The 18,359-nt window shown below is 51.0% G+C and overlaps 1 protein-coding gene across 1 annotated transcript in view; it reads left to right on the top strand.

Annotated features, from left to right (window-relative positions):
- CCDC88C (coiled-coil domain containing 88C) overlaps positions 1 to 18,359 on the top strand; it is a 144,804-nt gene that overhangs the window by 55,838 nt on the left and 70,607 nt on the right. Inside the window, exon 4 of the mRNA XM_069559328.1 lies at positions 8,054 to 8,123. Coding sequence (XP_069415429.1) covers positions 8,054 to 8,123 — 70 coding nt within the window. The remainder of the gene's footprint in view (positions 1 to 8,053; positions 8,124 to 18,359) is intronic.

Genomic DNA, 18,359 nt, shown 5'->3' with positions numbered 1-18,359 from the left:
GCTGATGGAGGCTTTGTACTTCCTGATGGGGGGGTGATGGGGTACTGTTTGATTTGGAGTGGGTGATTTTTAAGAAACCAATAATCTGCATCATTTTTCATGTTGCATTGTGAATTGTCTCAGGAGAAAGGATAATTTTTTTTGGTGGATCTGTCTTGTTCACAGTTCCATAACTGATAAAGAGATACTGCTGATCATACATTCTTTGTGGGAAGCCATGCCACAGGGTTAAAATGACTTAAGGTGATAGAACCGCATTTATGGAACCTTTGTTTTAATTCATTTCTGGTTGTGCTGGGTCTTCATTGCTGCGCCGGCTTTCTCTAGCTGCAGTGATTGGGCTCTATACTCTTTGTTTAGGTGCACACGCTTCTTATCGCAGTGGCTTCTCTTGCTGCGGGGCGCAGGCTGCAGGCACTTGGGCCTCGGTAGCTGTGAGTTGTGGGCCCTGGAGCACAGTCTCAGTAGTTGTGGCTTAGTTGCTCTGTGCCATGTGGGATCTTCCTGGACCGGGGATCAAACCCCCGTCTCCTGCATTGGCAGGTGGATTCTTACCTTCTGTGCCACCAGGGAAATCCCAGAATCTTTTCAAAATGTTGGGAAAGATTGCTCTTGGCCTGACCACTCTAATAAAGAGAGTTCTGTCATTTTGGTATATTTTTATTTGAAGATTTATTCCCTTTGGCATATCTTTAATTTTCTGCACCCAGTTAGGTATTGTCTTATTCATTTAAGCATTTTCTGCCATCTTCCCAACCAGGATAGTAACTGAATCTTCCATTACCCAACCACTCCCCAGTGTCCGTTTGTGGCCTAATTATTAAAGTGCGGCTCTCTCATCGTGCTTGGGGGTGAAGCTTTGATGGGGGTATTTTAGAGCTTCTGTTGACTATTCTGCTGTTGACAGTTTTATGGCAGACAGCTTACTAAGAGTTTGTGGGTACACACACTTATTCTCAGAGGTGAGTCGAGGGGGTCATTTTGTGGGGTGGGGAGCTGAGTGGAGCTGAGTCCTCCTGTTCCAAGCCAAGGAATGAGATCCTGGAGAAAAGCACAGGCTCGTTTTTTGAGGGCTTCCAAGACGTTCGTCTGCCATGACTGAGTGGGTGCACTATTTATAAGTTCTGGATAGAGACTGGCTAGAAAGGAATTAGGAGGCCTGACCCCACAGGGACCTGATGGAGCCCACTGAGTGACGCGCTGGAAATGAGCTTCACTGAACACCAGCTCCGGGAGCCACCGGTCGCCTTGGGCCCGAGGGACAGACCTGGTAGACCGAGGCATCCAGGCCTGCCCTGGGGTCCCTCCAAGCCCCTGCTGTGCTACCCCTCTGCCTCTGCCACCCCCACCTCTCTCAGAGCCCCCCTCCTCCAGAGGGCAATGATGGAGCCCCATCTTGTTATCCTAAGACTTAGCACCGCCGACATCCGTAAAGTGCAGCATTCAGGAAACTGCAAAGCTCCCTTGGGAGGAGTGAGGTTTGAGCAAGTTTGGGAAGGAGGACGTTTGTAACTTGAAGCGCTGGCCCGTGTGAAGGCTGGTGACAGGAGGGATGACGAGGGCTCAGGTGATCCCTGGAGCCAGCCTGGAAGGGCAGCCTGGGCCCTGTGTTGGGAGCAGTGTTCACTCGTGGGGTCGAGCATTTGGCATCATGGGCTCAGTGAAGCCATGAGCCCGGGTGCTGGTCTTATTTGCTGTGGGGACGCCAGGAGGTCCCACCGCCACCACGGCCACTCGCATAGCTGTGATCACATCTGAGTTCTGTGCACGCCAGGTGCCTCTGGAGTCTGCTGTCCCCATCTTGTATCGTCCTTCCTGCCACACGGCAGAGCCCCGTCACCTGTGAAGCCTGGAGCGGGGCATCCTCTCCCCTGTCCCGGGTTTTCCCCACTGGGTACATCTGTACTTGTCCTAAGAGGATTCTGGGAGGAAGGGAGTGTCTTCCTTCCCCTTGGCTTCCTTGTTCTGAGAGCTTCTCTCACCCGTGACCCTTGGGAGCCAGTGCCCTGGCCTCCAGATGGCCCCTCATCACTCCCTGTATCCCCCCCAGGTGGTCTCTGATCAGGAAACTGGCAGTCCAAGGGTAGTTGGAGTCTCTGAGCTTATTGACATGGTGTGAAGCCAGATGCTGCCGCTGGGACCCCAGCTGGGGTGCCAGACGCTTCCTGGAAACAGTCCTGCTCAGTTGGTCCTTCCCCCAGGTGCCGGGCCTTGTTTGTGTCGACACAGCCCTGGAAGGAGCTTCGGAGTTGATCAGTTCAGTTCAGTCGCTCAATCGTGTCTGACTCTTTGCGACCTCATGGACTGAAGCATGGATGCCATGGATGCCAGGCTTCCCTGTCCATCATCAACTCCAGGAGCTCGCTCAAACTCATGTCCATTGAGTCGGTGATGCCATGCAACCATCTCATCCTCTGGCATCCCCTTCTCCTCTTGCCTTCAATCTTTCCACCATCAGGGTCTTTTCCAGTGAGTCAGTTCTTCGCGTCAGGTAGCCAAAGTATTGGAGTTTCAGCTTCAGCATCAGTCCTTCCCATGAATATTTAGGACTGATTTCCTTTAGGATGGACTGGTTGAATCTCCCTGCAGTCCAAGGGACTCTCAAGAATCTTCTCCAACACCACTGTTCAAAACCATCAGTTTCTCCTAAATTTTAGGTTTGCAGCCTGGATGAGGTCCAGTGGGCTCTTTCCCCTTTTACGTTACAAAGCCCTTTCTAGCCCAGCCCCTTGCTGCTAAGAATCCAAGTGCTGCCGCCCTCTTCTGACCTACTTTTGTGACTTTTCGTTTGTTTAAAGTGGTTAGCAACGAGGGCCTTCCAAGATGCAGTTAGTGCAGTTTCACTTAGGAAAAGGGAAATCTGGGGTTTCCCTCACGTCTTATCCAAGCATCTCAGACCAAATCTAAAGGAGATGCAGGGCAGAGAAGGGAGGGGTGTACAGAGTCCGCTCTGGATCTCGGTGCTTAAATCCCCCTCCCCTGCACCCTGCCCCTTCACTGGCCCTAGCCCAGTTCTCTGCGGAGGGAGGGGGTCTCTGTGATGGCGGCGCCCCAGGCCTGACTCTTTCCTCCCGCTGTCAGGCCACAAGAAGGACAGGGTGACATGAGAGGCCGCAAGGCTTGTGTGTGCCCTCGTCCCCTCATCGCAGCCTCAGGATGCAACGGTGGCCTTTGTTTCTGCCTTCGCAGAAGCCCGCGCGGCACCAGGAAGGCTCGTTGGCAAATCTGAGGACTGCTCAGAGCACTTCTCCATACGCGTCCACCCCTGCAGCCAGCGGGGGGTGACCATCGCCCGCCCAGCAGGCCAGTGTCAGCTGCGGCCTCCACAGTGGCCTTCTGTTCTGAGTAGCAGGCGGGAGGGTCCATTCGTCAGCAGCCTCCTCACGTCCCCACTAGATGAGGGCCTGGCCCGTTGCCCTGGAGGCCCCGCCACCCCGAGGAGACGCATTTGCTTAGCTCCCCTGTCTCTGGTGTTGTGGAGCATGACGGCCACTAGCCACGTGTGGCTGGTGTGTGACAGAGGAAGTGAATTTTTCATTTACTTAGATTGAAAAGCCGATACTGGATTCAGTTATCGGAAGAACTGCAAGTGTGTTTGGAACAACTTGGGTGTGCGAATCTACTTATTCAGATCGTGTTTCCAATGACAGTTTGGCTTTCAAATTCCGATGTGCTGTGAGTGTAAACTACACAGTGGATTTCAAAGGCTTAGTGTGAAAAAAAGTGTGAAATCATCTCTTTCAGGGTTTTATGTTGATTCGGTGGCGAAGCAATAATATTTTGGAAATGTTGGTTGAAGGAAGGTATATTATTTGTATGTTGTCACTTGTTTCTTTTTACTTTTCTTTTTTTAAATTGGGGGATAATAGCTTTACAGTATTGTGTTGGCCTCTGCCATACATCAACATGAATCAGCCTCAGGTATACAGAACATTCGAAATGAACGTTTCTCGTGTCTTTCTGCTAGACAGTTCTCACCGTGGTACTCAAACCTCCGAGGCTGTTTTTGCTGGAATACGATTAATGGTCCTTTGGGGGGAACAGTTAAGATCTTAGAGGTATTTTGGGCCACAGGATTAAATCTTAGGAGACCCATGAGGCTTTGAAAGGAACACGTCAATAAAATATTGTTCATGAAACATTACTTCCTAACTGTGCAAGTGATACATATTGTGGGAAAATTAGAAAGCCCAGATTAGATAAAATTAAACATCCAGTTTTAGAAGGAGAATACATGGATTTTCCAGCAGTATTTTCCAGCAGTGTTTCCAGCACTCTTTTGCTTAGGTTATCATTAACATAAAAATCCAGCTTTACATTATTGCAGAGACCCTCAAGGTGATTTCACTTTCTGTATCTGCTTCATAACAAACTGTGGAAAATTCTTAAAGAGATGGGAATACCAGACCACCAGACCTGCCTCCTGAGAAACCTGTATGTAGATCAAGAAGCAACAGTTAGAACCGAACATGGAACAACAGACTGGTTCCAAATTGGAAAAGGAATATGTCAAGGCTGTATATTGCCACCCTATTTATTTAACTTACATGCATAATGCCAGGCTGCATGAAGCTCAAGCCGGAATCAGGATTGCCAGGAGAAATATCAGTAACTTCGGATATGCAGATGACACCAATCTAATGGCAGAAAGTGAAGGGGAACTAAAGAGCCTCTTGATGAAGGTGAAAGAGGACAGTGAAAAAGCTGCTTTAAAACTCAGCATTCAAAAAACTGAGATCATGGCATCCAGTCCCATCACTTCATGGCAAATAAATGGGGAAACAGTGACAGACTTCAATTTGGGGGGCTCCGAAATCACTGCAGATGGTGACTGCAGCCATGAAATTAAAAGATTCTTGCTCCTTGGAAGAAAAGTTATGACCAACCTAGACAACTTATTAAAAAGCAGAGACATCATTTTGCCAACAAAGGTCTCTCCAGTCAAAGCTATGGTTTATTCAGTAGTCAAGTATGGATGTGAGAGTTGGACCATAAAAAAGGCTGAATGCCAAAGAATGGATGTTGTTTTTGAACTGTGGTGTTAGAGAAGACTCTTGAGAGTCCCTTGGACAGTAGGAAGATCAAACCAGCCAATCCTAAAGGAAATCACTCCTAAATATTCTTTGGAAGGACTGAAGCTAAAGCTCCAATACTTTGGCCACTTGATACGAAGAGCCGACTCATTGAAAAAGACCCTGATGCAGGGAAAGATTGAAGGCAGGAAAAGGGCCCGACAGATAATGAGATGGTTGAATGGCACTGTCAACTCAGTGGACCTGAGTTTGAGCAAACTCTGGGAAATAGTGAAGGACAGGGAAGCCTGGGGTGCTGCAGTCCATGGGGTCGCAAAGAGTCAGACAGGACTGAGTGACTGAACAACAAATTTCCTTTATAAACATGTGTACCTTCTTCAAGCACCCTGATAATAGAGCTGGTACTCCAGACAGTTGCACCACAGCAGAGCAGAAACCAGCCAAGACTCTAGAAGGGAATGTAGTTGGTTGACAGTGATAACAAGGAAATCTTCTAGAAGCTGGGCTGAACACTTGAGTTTAGCATTGAGACCGGATAGGGTCTCCATGACATTGCTAGCAATGTTATTATTTATTGAATGTCCCCAAGTTAAAGTGACTTAGTTTTGATGTGACTTAGAAGTTCTTGGTGGTTTAGTCCCTAAGTTGGTCTGACTCTTGGCAACCCCATGGACTGTATACTGGAGTGGGTTGCCATTTCCTTCTCCAGGGGATCTTTCCGATTCAGAGGTTGAACCGGGGCTGTGGCATTGCAGACAGATTCTTTACTGCCTGAGCCACCAGGGAAGCCGTGACAAACGGCTGACTTGGCTGGGAGTCCTTCCTTTTGCTGGATGTGGATTTATCTGATTTTACTGGCTGTGTGTGTTTTGCCCGAGGGTGCTGCTGCAGAATCCTTTGGTGAGCACATCCAGTTGAGAGACTGCGATGACTTTTCCAAGCCCTGGAGGAAGGCTGAGGCTGTTACACAACTCAGACTCTGCCCAACACTGAGACTTGGCTTGAGAAAGCACTGGCCATCTCAGATGCAGTGACATGTGACTGGCCATCTCAGATGCAGTGACGTGTGACCTCAGATAGTAAAGAAAGGTGTCCTCCAGCACTGAGCACGGGGGGGCCCGGAGTGGTTGGGAGTGGGGTATACCTCCTCAATTTCTGGTGCTGTGGGAGCCGTGGAAAGATAGTGAGGGTGGAGCAGTTCATTTTGCACGTTCTGTTGTCGACTTTAAAAACACGCATTGAGTCTGATAATTAACTTTTTCTTGGGGCAGAGTGAGGACTGCAGCCCGGGAGACAGTACCTCAGCTCCGAAGAGGCGGGGCGGTTGCAGGGGAGGTCAGTGTGTGTGTGATTTGGTTGAAGGCAGAGTACACACAGTCAAGCACATATTTTTCCAGAAGGCTTCTGCTAGTCTGGTGAAGCTTTCTGTTAGTCATGAGGAACAGTTGTTACCGTGAAGGATTTTTGTGCTTTTCTAGACCTGGGGAGATACAAGAATTGGACTCAGAAAATCAGCTCCTGAAAATACCTAACCAGTTTTTCCCCCAAGCACAGAGTGCCTCCCTTCTCCTCCACCCCGAACGCCTTTCAGGGCATGCTGGAAATCAGCAGCTGCAGCAGCACGGGATTCAGTCCTTGTAGAGGTCAATGGCAAGCGCCAGTGTGTAGCTGACAACTGTGAAGGTGTCGGCCTCTCCTGGCGAGCTTGCCAAGGCCGCCATTCCCATCTGAGGACTCAGAGAGCTCTGAGGTGATCAGCTGGGCCCTGCGGGATTAGCCAATTGTGTTCACTGTTCCCTTTTAAGTCATCAGCGCTGGTTGGCAGTGTCCTGAGTTCAGAGAGTCCTCACGCCGTGCAGTAGAGTGACTGCTGGAAAAAAAGTCGTCTCTCAATGGAAACATTTTTTTTTTTTAAGGCATAAGCGGAGCTTTGTTGGTCAAGAGTTTCTATGGTGACCGCTTTTGCAAGACCAAGAACATTACTGAATCCTACTGCCTTGCTTGTCTTCTGTAGAATTAGATGTTTTATCTTCTGGGTTTGTGAGAAACAAGGCACATCTGGGCAGGGAGGACCAACCTGCCCTGAGAAATACTCTGGGAAATGTGAGCGGAGGGCCAGCACACTCGGAGGAGAACTTGTTAAAACCCCCACGACAGGGGGCATGTCACTGGCTGTTGCCTGGGCCTTCCTTCAGGGGCCCTTGGTGTGAGGGCAGGAGGCCGGGCATCTCCTGCGTGCCACGTCTCTGGGGGTGTGTGGGGGGGCTGCAGATTAGCTCTGACTTATCCCTCCCCCAGGGAAGGACTGGGTGCTCCAGTCCATGGGGTCACAGAGAGTTGGACACGACTGAGTGACCGAACAACAGCAAAAGGGAAGTCACTGCTGAAAAAAGAGAAGCCTCTTTATTTACAGCTCGTACCAAAGACCTACTGAGTGCCAGCATCCTGAATTGTCAGCTTGTAAAGACTCAGTAACATCTCTTTTAATGGTTCAAAGTGAAAGTGAAAGTCACTCAGCGGTGTCCGACTCTGCGGAGTGGGTAGCCTTTCCCTTCTCCAGGGGATCTTCCCAACCCAGGGATCAAACCCAGGTCTCCCGCATTGCAGGCAGATTCTTTACCAGCTGAGCCACAAGGGAAGCGCTTTTAATCTTTATTCTGCATTTTTTAGTTGCACAAGCAAATCATACAATAAAAATAAAGACATCCTTTAAAAGAAACTCTCTGCTAGTCCTCTAATATAACATCTAATATATCTTCTTTTCCCCCGAAGTCTCTGTACACATGCAGACATAATTTTTATTTAGTAATAATCGAGGCAGAAGCACAGTTAGCTGGTTTGACTTTTCATTTATTTATATCTTACATTTTCCTTCCTATTATATAATATAGTATTTTCATAGCAACTGTTTTCATAATGGCTGCACAGTCCTCCAGTTGCTTGCTACACTGTAATTTTCTTAATCAGCCTTTATTTTGTTTTCTGTTCTTAATGGCATCCTTTCCCCTTTGTTTCCATAGGAAGTTCTCCAGCAGCTGATCGTCATGAATTTGCCTAATGTCTTGATGATTGGCAAAGACCCGCTGTCTGGTGAGTGGAGGCCGCCCTCACCCCCTGTGGAGCCTGGGCTGTGCCTGGGGCAGCTGTTGGGGGCAGAGCTCTGGCTGCCAGCCTGGAGCCAGCACAGTGAAAACATGTGCTCATTTGGGTACGATTGTAAAGGGTGGGCTTATAACCCCAAGGCTTTACGCCAAGAGCACTTCTCTTCCTTAAGAATATATCCTTATGACCCCTCAGGTGGGAGTTCCAAGGCAGGTGCAGCCACTGCTCCCTTGGTCTGTGGGGCTTAAGTAATATGGTGCCCCCCACCACCACCCAGGGGTCTGTCCTGGTACCATCATGGGCTGTGGTCCCTATTGACAAGAAAAATCTTTGAAAGGGAAAGTGTTAGTCGCTTAGTCGTGTCTGACTCTTTTCGACCCCATGGAATGTAGCCCACCAGGCTCCTCTGTCCATGGGGATTCTCCAGGCAAGAATACTGGAGTGGGTTGCCATGCTCTCCTCCAGGGGATCCCCGACCCCGGGATCGAACCCAGGTCTCCTGTCTTGAAGGCAGATCCTTTAGCCTCTGAGCCGCCTGGGAGAGAATCTTTGGAGGGAACTAAGGTCCCTTCCGCTGGCATCCGGTGCTGCTCAATTTGCCCCATGCACATTTCACTGGGACCCCCTGTCACGTGTCCGCTCTCACATCTCCCACTGGTCTCTGGGGCCCGAGTGGGTAAAGTCCTAAGTCCTGGTCTTGGACACTTGGTATGACTTTGAAAGACTGAAATGTCCTCCCGGACACCTTACAGAAAGCCAGAGCTTAGCTCCAGTCTGAGGGTTAACGCACCGTGAGTTGAACGGGGTGCTGCCTTTCCTCCGCTCCATGGTCTTGTGTGTTCACCTGCACCTGTGGCCCGTGGATGGAAACTTGTGGGCCCCAGGGACAGATGTGCCTGCTGGCTGGGACTCCCCTGGTTCCCGTGGAGACCTTGGGAGCCTCCTGGACTGGGTGTGGGGTCAGGGCATGCGGGAAGGATCCCACCAGGAGAGGCTTTCGCGGGAGGAGCGGAAGCTTGCCTCTGCGGGTACCTCCTCACCCTGCTCTCACGGGAGCCTGTCCACGGGAGCTCAGGTCATCTGGAGCGCAGAGGAGCGGTACACCTGGTGCCCTGCCGAGGATGTTCGTCATCAAGGAGCCCTGGCCCTGGGCTGGGTCAAGGGAAGCTGAGCGTGAAATCACTTTGCTTGTGGGGAGGGGTCCTTCTTGAACCCCCACTCCCCAGTTCTCTACAAGAGCCCAAGGAAATGGTTTCTTTGATCTCCTGTTTGTCTTCAGTGCCACGGGCCCGTGAGCATCACATTGGCTCTTCAGGATACACCAGACCCACCTGGCGGCCCCTGGCAGTAATACCCTTCTCTACTTGATGTGTTGGTAACAGGGAGCCCTTGGTTTGTGCTGTCCCCTGCTCTGCCCTGGGACCGTTCGTTTTCTGGCTTTATTTCATGGTTCCCCCAGGTAGAAGGAAATGGCAGTCCACTCCAGCATTCTTGCCTGGAGAACCCCATGCACAGAGGAGCCTGGCAGGTTACAGTCCGTGGGGTTGCAAGAGTCAGGCATGACTTATGATTAAACCACCAGGTAGGGGATGCCAGATGCAGCCCCGGGCACTGGGGACAGCTGGGACTCTCTCGTGTTTCAGCAGTAGCATGAGGAAAATGAGGGTCTGCTTTGCTTAGCAGAACTGTGCTGTTTGTCTTGACTTATTTGGGGCACTGGTATTGAGAGAGGGAGCACCCAGAGAGGTTGGTAGTTCAGGCGTAGTTCTGCTGTTCCAGCTGCTCTAGAGACAGGGTTGTCAGATGAGGAGAGGAAAGCAGAGGAGCAGGAAAGAAGGACCCTCCCTGCTTGAACCCTCGGGACCCAGCATGTGCTGGGCACCGGACATGTATTTAAAAGCGGAAGTAAAAACGTGCTTCTGGGGTATGGCCGTGCTGTCGAATTTATAGATGAGAGAATGGCAGGTCACAGGGTCGAAGGAACAAGCCCTCAGCCACTTAACCCATGAGCAGAGAGGAGTTTGAGTGGGAGTTTGTTCCAGCTGAACCCTGGGCCTGAGCTCTGGTCCATATCACACATGAACAAGTGTCAGGCAATTGCCAGTGCTTAACCATTGTGACCTACAAAAATGACAGTGATGTATGAGTTAATCTGGTGGCTCAGATGGTAAACCGGGTTTGATCCCTGGGTCGGGAAGATGCCTTGGAGAAGGGAATGGCAACCCCCTCCACTATCTTGCCTGGAGAATCCGCATGGACAGAGGAGCCTGGTGGGCTACAGTCCATGGGGTCACTAGGAGTCGGACACGACTGAGCGACTTCACTTTCACTTTTCACTTTCATGCATTGGAGAAGGAAATGGCAACCCACTCCAGTGTTCTTGCCTGGAGAGTCCCAGGGACAGGGGAGCCTGGTGGCCTGCCGTCTCTGGGGTCTCACAGAGTCGGACACGACTGAAGCGACTTAGCAGCTCATGCTAAGCACGTCTTGCTCCCCTACTGTGTCACCCCGACACCCGGTCACACTGTGTGGTTTGCCACTTTCCTGCGTCGGCCCCTCCCTTCCTACGCTGTCTAGAATCCTTCCCTCAGAGGGTCCCCTTCTCCAGAAGGCCCCTCTGCTCACCAGAACCCTGGCTGCAGCCCTGCCTTCAGAACCTCTCTGTTCCAGCCTCTCTGAACCACACGGGGAGAGAGACTGTCCACATGCAGGGAACCCAGGTCCCACCTCGGGTCTGGCAGTGAACACCTGCGAAGATGTGGACAGTGATTTTTAAATCGCTTTATTAAGGTATAATTTGCATACCATGAAATTAACCTTTTTTTTTTTGGCCACTCCACATAGCATGTGGGATCTTCCCCCACTGGGGATCAAACCTGTGCCCCCTGCTTTGGGAGCGTGAAATCTTAGTTACTGGACCATCAGGGAAGACTGAAATTCACCTATTTTAAGTATACAGTTTAGTGATTTTTTTCCCCCATAAATGTACAGAGTGGTGCAGCCTTCCTCACAATCCAGTTTGAGAACACTCTCAGGAAGCTGATTTTAAACTTAGTTTAAAATTTAAATGGATTTTAAACTCAGTCGTGTCCGACTCTTTGCAACCCCATGGACTGTAGCCCACCAGGCTCCTCTGTCCATGGGGATTCTCCAGGCAATACTGGAGTGGGTTGCCGTGGTCTCCTCCAGGGGATCTTCGTGACCCAGGGATGGAACCCAGGTCTCCTGCATTGCAGGTGGATTCTTTACCGTCTGAGCCACCAGGGAAGCACTTTAAACTGACAGGTGAATGGGATGTCTCCAAGTCCCTAGGGCCGTATGGAATCAATGTATATCAGTCGAAGAGGTTCCGGTCCCAGTTCGATGGAGAAGTTAAGATGAGACGGGGACCTCTGGGAAAGTTAAGGACGAGAATTCCACCCAGTACGGCCATCTCAGAGGGCCCCGGGCAGGCAGGGCTGACTGACGGCGGCTTCTGCCAAGAGGCGAGGGGCCACCTCCCCCTGAGCGAGGCTGGAGGGATGAGAGCTGGGAACACGCATGGGTAGGTTTTGACAAGAGTCTCAGGGGGACTCTGAGAGCAAGAAGGTTGTCAGGGGATAGGCACCAGCAAGAAAACACAAACATGAGTGCCTGAGACACATTTGTGGGATGGTGTTTTCTATTTTAAATTTTAGAAGTAGGTGGGTAAAGCATTTGGGGTTTCATTTAAAATAAAGAACAAAGTTGGTTTCTTTCTTGTGTGGTTGCCTAGAAGGGGTGGATGGGGAGGCTTTTTTTTTTTTAAACAAATTTTGTCACCCAGCTCAGGAGCACACCTATGTTCTTTTCAGCTGATGGTGACACTGTACCGTCATTTATAACATTTCAGTTTGGGGTTATTTTTTTGGTTTTGGTAAATGCTCCTCAATGGAGGGACACACACAGTCTCTCTCTCTCTCTCCCTCTCCCTCCCTCCCTCCCTCCCTCCATCCCTCCCTCCCTCTCTCTCTCTCTCTCTCTCTCTCTCTCTCTCTCTCTCTCTCTCAATGAATGATTGGGGTTATTTTTTGGTTTTGGTAAATGCACTTCATGGAGAGACAGACAGACAGAGACACACACACAGTGACACTGAATGATCCCAGAACACCAATCACTTGTCCCCCTCCCTCTGACCTAAAAAAGGGAGATGTCACGACTCACACTATGAGATGTTTCTGTATGTCTGTCATCCCACACCCACCAGACAAAAGATGTTCTCTTTTTTCCTACCTCAGGTGGGATTCAAGGGCAGTTCAGTGAATATGAGAAAACACTTCATATATTTAAAATCTGTCCTCGGTGGCTGCCCTCCTGGCCTCCAGTCCCCATTTTCTGTGTTCCTGTTTGTACCTCGAATCATCTCTGGATTTCCTCTCTGACTGTGTGCGATTTTGCTACCATCTCCTTGGATACCTGTCCCTGGGGAAGCGTCTTGTCTGGCGCCTCATTACTGTAGACCCCACTTCTTGGAGCCTGGCCTGGGGTCCCATGGACCCTGCTGTAGCCCTCTCACGTTCATCCACGGGTGCACAGCAGAAGAGCCTTCCCTGGCGGCTGGGCCGAGTGCAGGCTGTCCTTTGTCTTGTTTCCAGGTGGCCACGTCTGATCCTTCTCTCCAACCCCACTCCCATCCCTCAGGCAGGTGTCCCAGCTCTACCTGCACCAGAGCAGCACTCTTCTCTCCTCCTGCCCCGCTGCCCCCTGGTTCCAGCTGCCACTATCCTTCTCCTGGCTAGCACCTGGGTGGCCTTCTAACTCTGTTCCCTTGGCCTGGAATGCTTTTCCCAGGTATTCACAGGAATCACTTCAGTTCAGTCGCTCAGTTGTGTCCCAGTCTCTGCAACCCTATGGGCTGCAGCACGCCAGGCTTCCCTGTCCATCACCAACTCCTGGAGCTTACTCAGACTCAAGTACATTGAGTCGATGATGCCATCCAACCATCTCATCTTCTCTTGTACCCTTTCCTTCCCACCTTCAATCTTTCTCAGCATCGGGGTCTTTTCAAATGAGTCAGTTCTTTATATCAGGTGGCCAAAGTATTGGAGTTTCAGCTTCAGCATCAGTTTTTCCAATGAATATTCAGGACTGATCTCCTTCAGAATGGACTGGTTGGATCTCCTTGCAGTCCAAGGGACTCTCAAGAGTCTTCTCCAACACCACAGTTCAAAAGCATCAATTCTTTGGCGCTCAGCTTTCTTTATGGTCCAGCTCTCACATCCATATGTGACTACTGGAAAAAGAAATAGATCCTTCAAGTCATTGCTCGAATGTCACCTTCTCAGTGCACCCCATCCTGATGACCTCCCTGTGTGTAGCCATATCCTCTTTCTCCCTGGAACTTCCTGTTCTCTCATCCTGCTTTGCCTTCTTTTCTTTCATAACATTTATCACCCTCCATGATGCTCTCTCATTTACTTATTTTTCCCTGTCTGCTGCATTGCTTGTTTTTTCCCCCCATTGCTTGTTTTTTCCCCCTCTAGGATGTAATCTGTCATGAAGGCAGGAATCTTAGGGGATTTGTTGTTGTTGTTGTTGCCAATGTTTTGTGTGGTTTGGGTTTTTTTTTTTTAATAGTTTTTATTGATTGATTGATTGGCTCTACCATGTCTTAGTTGTGGCACGTGGGATCTTCGATCTTTGTTGCAGCAGGCAAAAATCTCAGCCACTGGGCCAGGGAAGTCCCCGCCAGTGTCTTCTAAGTATCTAGAGCAGTGCCTGGCACATAGTAGGTGCCAAATAAATAGAGCATAAGTGCTGGAAACAGGCTTTATCTACTTGTCTGTCCTGTCCCCACTTCCCTCTTCATCAAGCTAGTGCTCCTTACTGATGTTAGCCACACACTCCCACAGATAAAACTGTCTAGTGTCAGTAGTCAGGGTCAAATGAGAGTCGACCTCTGCTCAACACCACATGTGCGGCTGCCCTAGGCTGGCGATGCTGCACTGGAAGCTGCTCACACCCTTGCCTGACTGGCTGTGCTTCCATGAAACGTATTTACCTGGTGTATTGAAGAGTGTATTCTACATGAGAACCAAGGGACCCCAGGGTCTGCAGCATCTGTGAAGTGCTTGCCAGAGCGCCACGCCCTGATTTCTCTGCAGCCAGGCTTGTCACCGTGCCACGCACATGAAAAAGACTAGATTGCTCTGACAAGAAGCCAGAGTGTTAGCAAATTAATTTCTGTGATGAATCATAGAGCAGTCGTGCTGGAAGAGGGCACTGTGTTGTCTTCCAAGGTTTGTATCCAAGCGCAGTAGTGGGTTTCAGACTTGTGAATTGCTGGTCGCTCCCAAGCTGTTTAGAATGGAAAGGCGGGAGCCACGTAGGTACAGAAACCCAGCCCAGAGAGGGGAGGGAACTCATTCAGAGGCACAGAGCGTGGCGGTCCGATAGGTAAGGGATGCAGAGATGTGTGTATCACCATAAGTCATGCAGATGGTTATATATGACCCGCCATCATCATTATTCTGCCCGGTGTTTCTCAAGTTCTAAATGCCAGGCAAGAACAGGGACCCACGAATTCAGGGGCTGACCCTGTGTTTGCACCCGGTAGGGTCCTGTCTGTGAATACGGCTGGGACCTTGGAGGGTAGCCTTGGGGAATCCGTTCTTTGCTGTTCAGAGATCTGGTCTCGTCCTCAGTCTTTTCGCTCTCACCACAGTTACAGAAGGGGCTTCCAGAGACGGGGAAGCCCCTTGAGGAGTCGGGGAGTTTGTGCCCACCGGTGCTGTGAACATGCTTCCTTCACAGCTCGCGCAGGCCTCTCTTCTGCTGCTCCAGCTGAAGGAACCAGAAGGCCGATTTCTGACCCTCCCAGGTAGAAGATGAGAGCGCCCTTGCTTTCTTCCTCCTCCAAGTGGCACCCCTAGGCCAGAGGCTCAGAGGGGCTCAGCCCAAGCCCGCCTCAAGCTCTCCCTGCAAAATGCCCGCTGTGGGTCCAGGGGCTGCGGAGATGAACAGGCTGTGTCTGCTCATGGTGCCCCCAGTCTGCGTTGGGGCAAGAGGGGAGGAAGATGGGGTCCATCACTAGCCTGCTCGAGGGCGAGAAGTAGCGTGAGTGTGCTTCCCGCAGAATACACGGCGGATAATAAGTTCTTCCCTGGGCAGGTCAGGAAGGCTTCCTGGAGGAGGTGGTATGTGGCAGAGCCTCAAGGAACTCTGAACAGAGCACCGGAGCACGAGTGTGCAGGTGGGACGAGCTTGGAGGAGGGGGATTGTGCCGGCAGTCCCAGGAGGAGCAGCGAGCCCAGGGCGCAGGGAGGAAGCGTTCTGTCACGGCTAAAGCTTAGGTTTCAAAGGCCAGAGGGAAACGGAACTCCTGAGACTCCTTGGAATTTAATATTTAACCCTCTCAGTGTTTACTTGCTCACTTGTCAAGGACGTCCTTGAAGTGCTTCTCAGATCCCATAGAAACCTTTCCTCAAGGCACAGCTCTGCCTTTGATGACAAGCTGGAACCTCCGAGGGCCGGTGCGCCACGGGGCTGGCTCACCTCCAGCCCTGCGACAGGGAGAGGGCTCCAGGTCTGGTTGATTATGAGCAGTCTTCCTGCCTCCGAGATTGTTCTTTGAGAAAGCAGGCGGCTGTCTTCCCTCCCAGGCCACCACCACCCCTGGCCTGCACCCAGCACCCTACTTGCCAAGCAACACTGGGGAGTCAAGGGTCTGCCCTTAGAGGCTAACAAGCAGTGTAGTTCTTGTGTTCTTTCTCCCAAACTTGAGCTGTTTTTTTAGTTCTCCTGAATTCTTACCCCATGGGTGTATTTTTATGTTTACATTTGCAAAAACCTTAGGTCCCTTAGGATTTCCCAGGTGGCGCTAGTGGTAAAGAACCCACCTGCCAATGCAGGAGATGTGAGATACAAGTTCGATCCCTGGGTCGGGAAGATCCCCTGGAGGAGAGCATGGCTACCCACTCCAGTGTTCTTGCCTGGAGAATCCCATGGACAGAGGAGCCTGGGGGGCTACAGTTCATGGGGTCACAGAAAGTCGGACACAACTGAGTGATTTGACGCACGCACATAGGTCCTGCAATTGAGGAGGGAACAAGTTAGTAAATAAAAGTTCATCTTGTGGGCCTTCATCCTATTCGTGTTTCCTGTTCATTCTTGAGGGAACAGGTTCAGAAAAGTGCCCACGCGCGAGTTTACGTGGCGTGGCTCGCAGCCTGCTTCTTCAGCTCTGTGCTGCCCGCTGGACTCAGAAATGAGTCTCCCTCCGGTCCATCCAGAGCGAGGGGGTGCTGGGCACTGGAGCCGAGAGCCAGCACTTGGCTCTTCCAGGAACGTGAAGTGCTTGAGTAACACTACCAAGCCCAGCGAGCGTTCAGGCACGGCCGGATGCTGGCCTTTGGAGCAGCCGCAAGACCTGCCTGGAAACCAGACTTTGTTTGGTCGCCTCCTAGCGATGGGCCGTACACAGAGAGGGACTCCCCGGCTGCGTGAGCGCGCATGGCATCCACCGGGTCTGCTCTCTGTGGCTGTGGCCGTCCGAGGAGGAGGGATGAGCTGTTATTTGTCAAAGGTCTCTGTGTTCCCTGATGATATCTGAGCTTTGTGGTTTGCACCTGGTGCATGGTGGGGGGACCCTTTCTCTGATCGCCTCTGCCATCTCCTCACCTCCAGCCAGTGCAGACTCTGCTTTCTTGGGGTTCATTCTGCCTTTCTGATCCTCAGTTGTTTGGTGCTGGGAAATGAATTAGCTCTCAGCTTCTGTGCCCTGGGCAGGCTGGGCTCGGGAGTCATTTCTGGCGGTGCTGATCTGAGGGGCTTGATGTGGCTGTTTCAGATTGTCTTTGTGACCGGGGAACCCGGGCAGAGGTTCTCGTTACCTGCACGAGGTGGTGGGGGGATCCCTGTGAATAGGGGCAGATTTGGGCCAGGTGCAGGAGAGACATGGGGATGGGGGGGGGGTCACTGGTCAGGGTGCATTCTGGAGCACTCCTGCAGTATTTCACATGGATGTGCAACTCAGTGCCTGCGGAGTCCACCTGTGAATAAACATTTGTTGAATGACTAATAAACGGGGGCATGCCTGATGGGCGTCACAAGTGTAATGTTCCAGGTGTAAGAGATCTCGGTGAGGGTTTTGCAGGAGTCACCCTCCAGGCTGTGAGGTGGTATGTAGAGGTGCCCGTCTCCTCCTACCCCATGACCCAGCATAGGTATTAATGGAGGGTCCTCATGTGCCCATACCATTCCTATGGAGCCCAAGGTAGCCTTGTTAAAGTAATAACAGGTCTTCTCAGTGTAAGCAGAGCCCCCAGGAGGGCCCACAGAGCTGTGCCCTTGTGGGTGAGTCTTGAGATGTCATTACTACCTTGAGGAGAAGCAGGGTCATGTTGAGTGCAGTGCTATTTTTGAATCAGTGAGACAGCCCCCATAATCATCCGTATGAAATGACTGGTTTTAAACTGAGAAACCAGGGAAAGCACAGTGAGCTGTTCACCCCAGCACATAAGGTAGGAGAGAATAGAATGTAGAATTATTAAGAAAAATGTGTGTGTGTGGGGGGGGGGGGTCTCCATCCCAACAAGAAAGCAAATGGAAGCTGTGTTATCTTTATTCTTCTACCCGGACGTGATGTTGACAGTTACCTGCAGACCCTGGCTGAAATACCTGCCCCATGGCACTGGGATCAGAAGCTAAGCCAGAGGGAGCCCCGCTCTGCAAGGACATGCACAGAAATAGCAGCGGTTTCGGGGAGGGGGCGGTAGCGAGTTAGGAGCGAGCAGGTGGTGACCAAACCTCAGATCTGTAGCTCAGCCTGTCTGAGCCTCTTCTTGTTTGTAAAACACAGATGATACCAGCCTTTGGGATGCTCTGGGGATTAAGTCAAATGATAGAGTGCTATATGAAAGGGCTGGAATGGTCTGTAGGTGCGAGGGCACACAGGGAGGTCAGGATTAACTCCAGTGGGCCAGTCCTTCCAGGTTGTGAAGGGTTCCGCCCTCAGCCTGGCTCAAGACTCATGGACCCCGGGGTCTTTGTGGGTAAGTCACTGTACCTTCCAGCCTCAGCAAGACAGTGTGGAGTTTGCAGCAGGACAAACTAGCTCTTGGAAGGGGTTGTTTGCCTTCCTTTATCTAAATCCCTGTCTTCATACCCAGGTGATCACTGACACAAAAGATTGGTTTTCCATAGCCAGAGGATGTACGAAGGTTCAAATGACGGCATCTTGGGGCATCAAAGACTGGCACCAAAAGG

The sequence above is a fragment of the Ovis canadensis genome, chromosome 18, assembly GCF_042477335.2.
Source record: "Ovis canadensis isolate MfBH-ARS-UI-01 breed Bighorn chromosome 18, ARS-UI_OviCan_v2, whole genome shotgun sequence".
Taxonomy (NCBI): Eukaryota; Metazoa; Chordata; class Mammalia; order Artiodactyla; family Bovidae; genus Ovis; species Ovis canadensis.
Note: the sequence above shows the minus strand (reverse complement) of the source record. Positions and strands in the feature narration are given on the sequence as shown.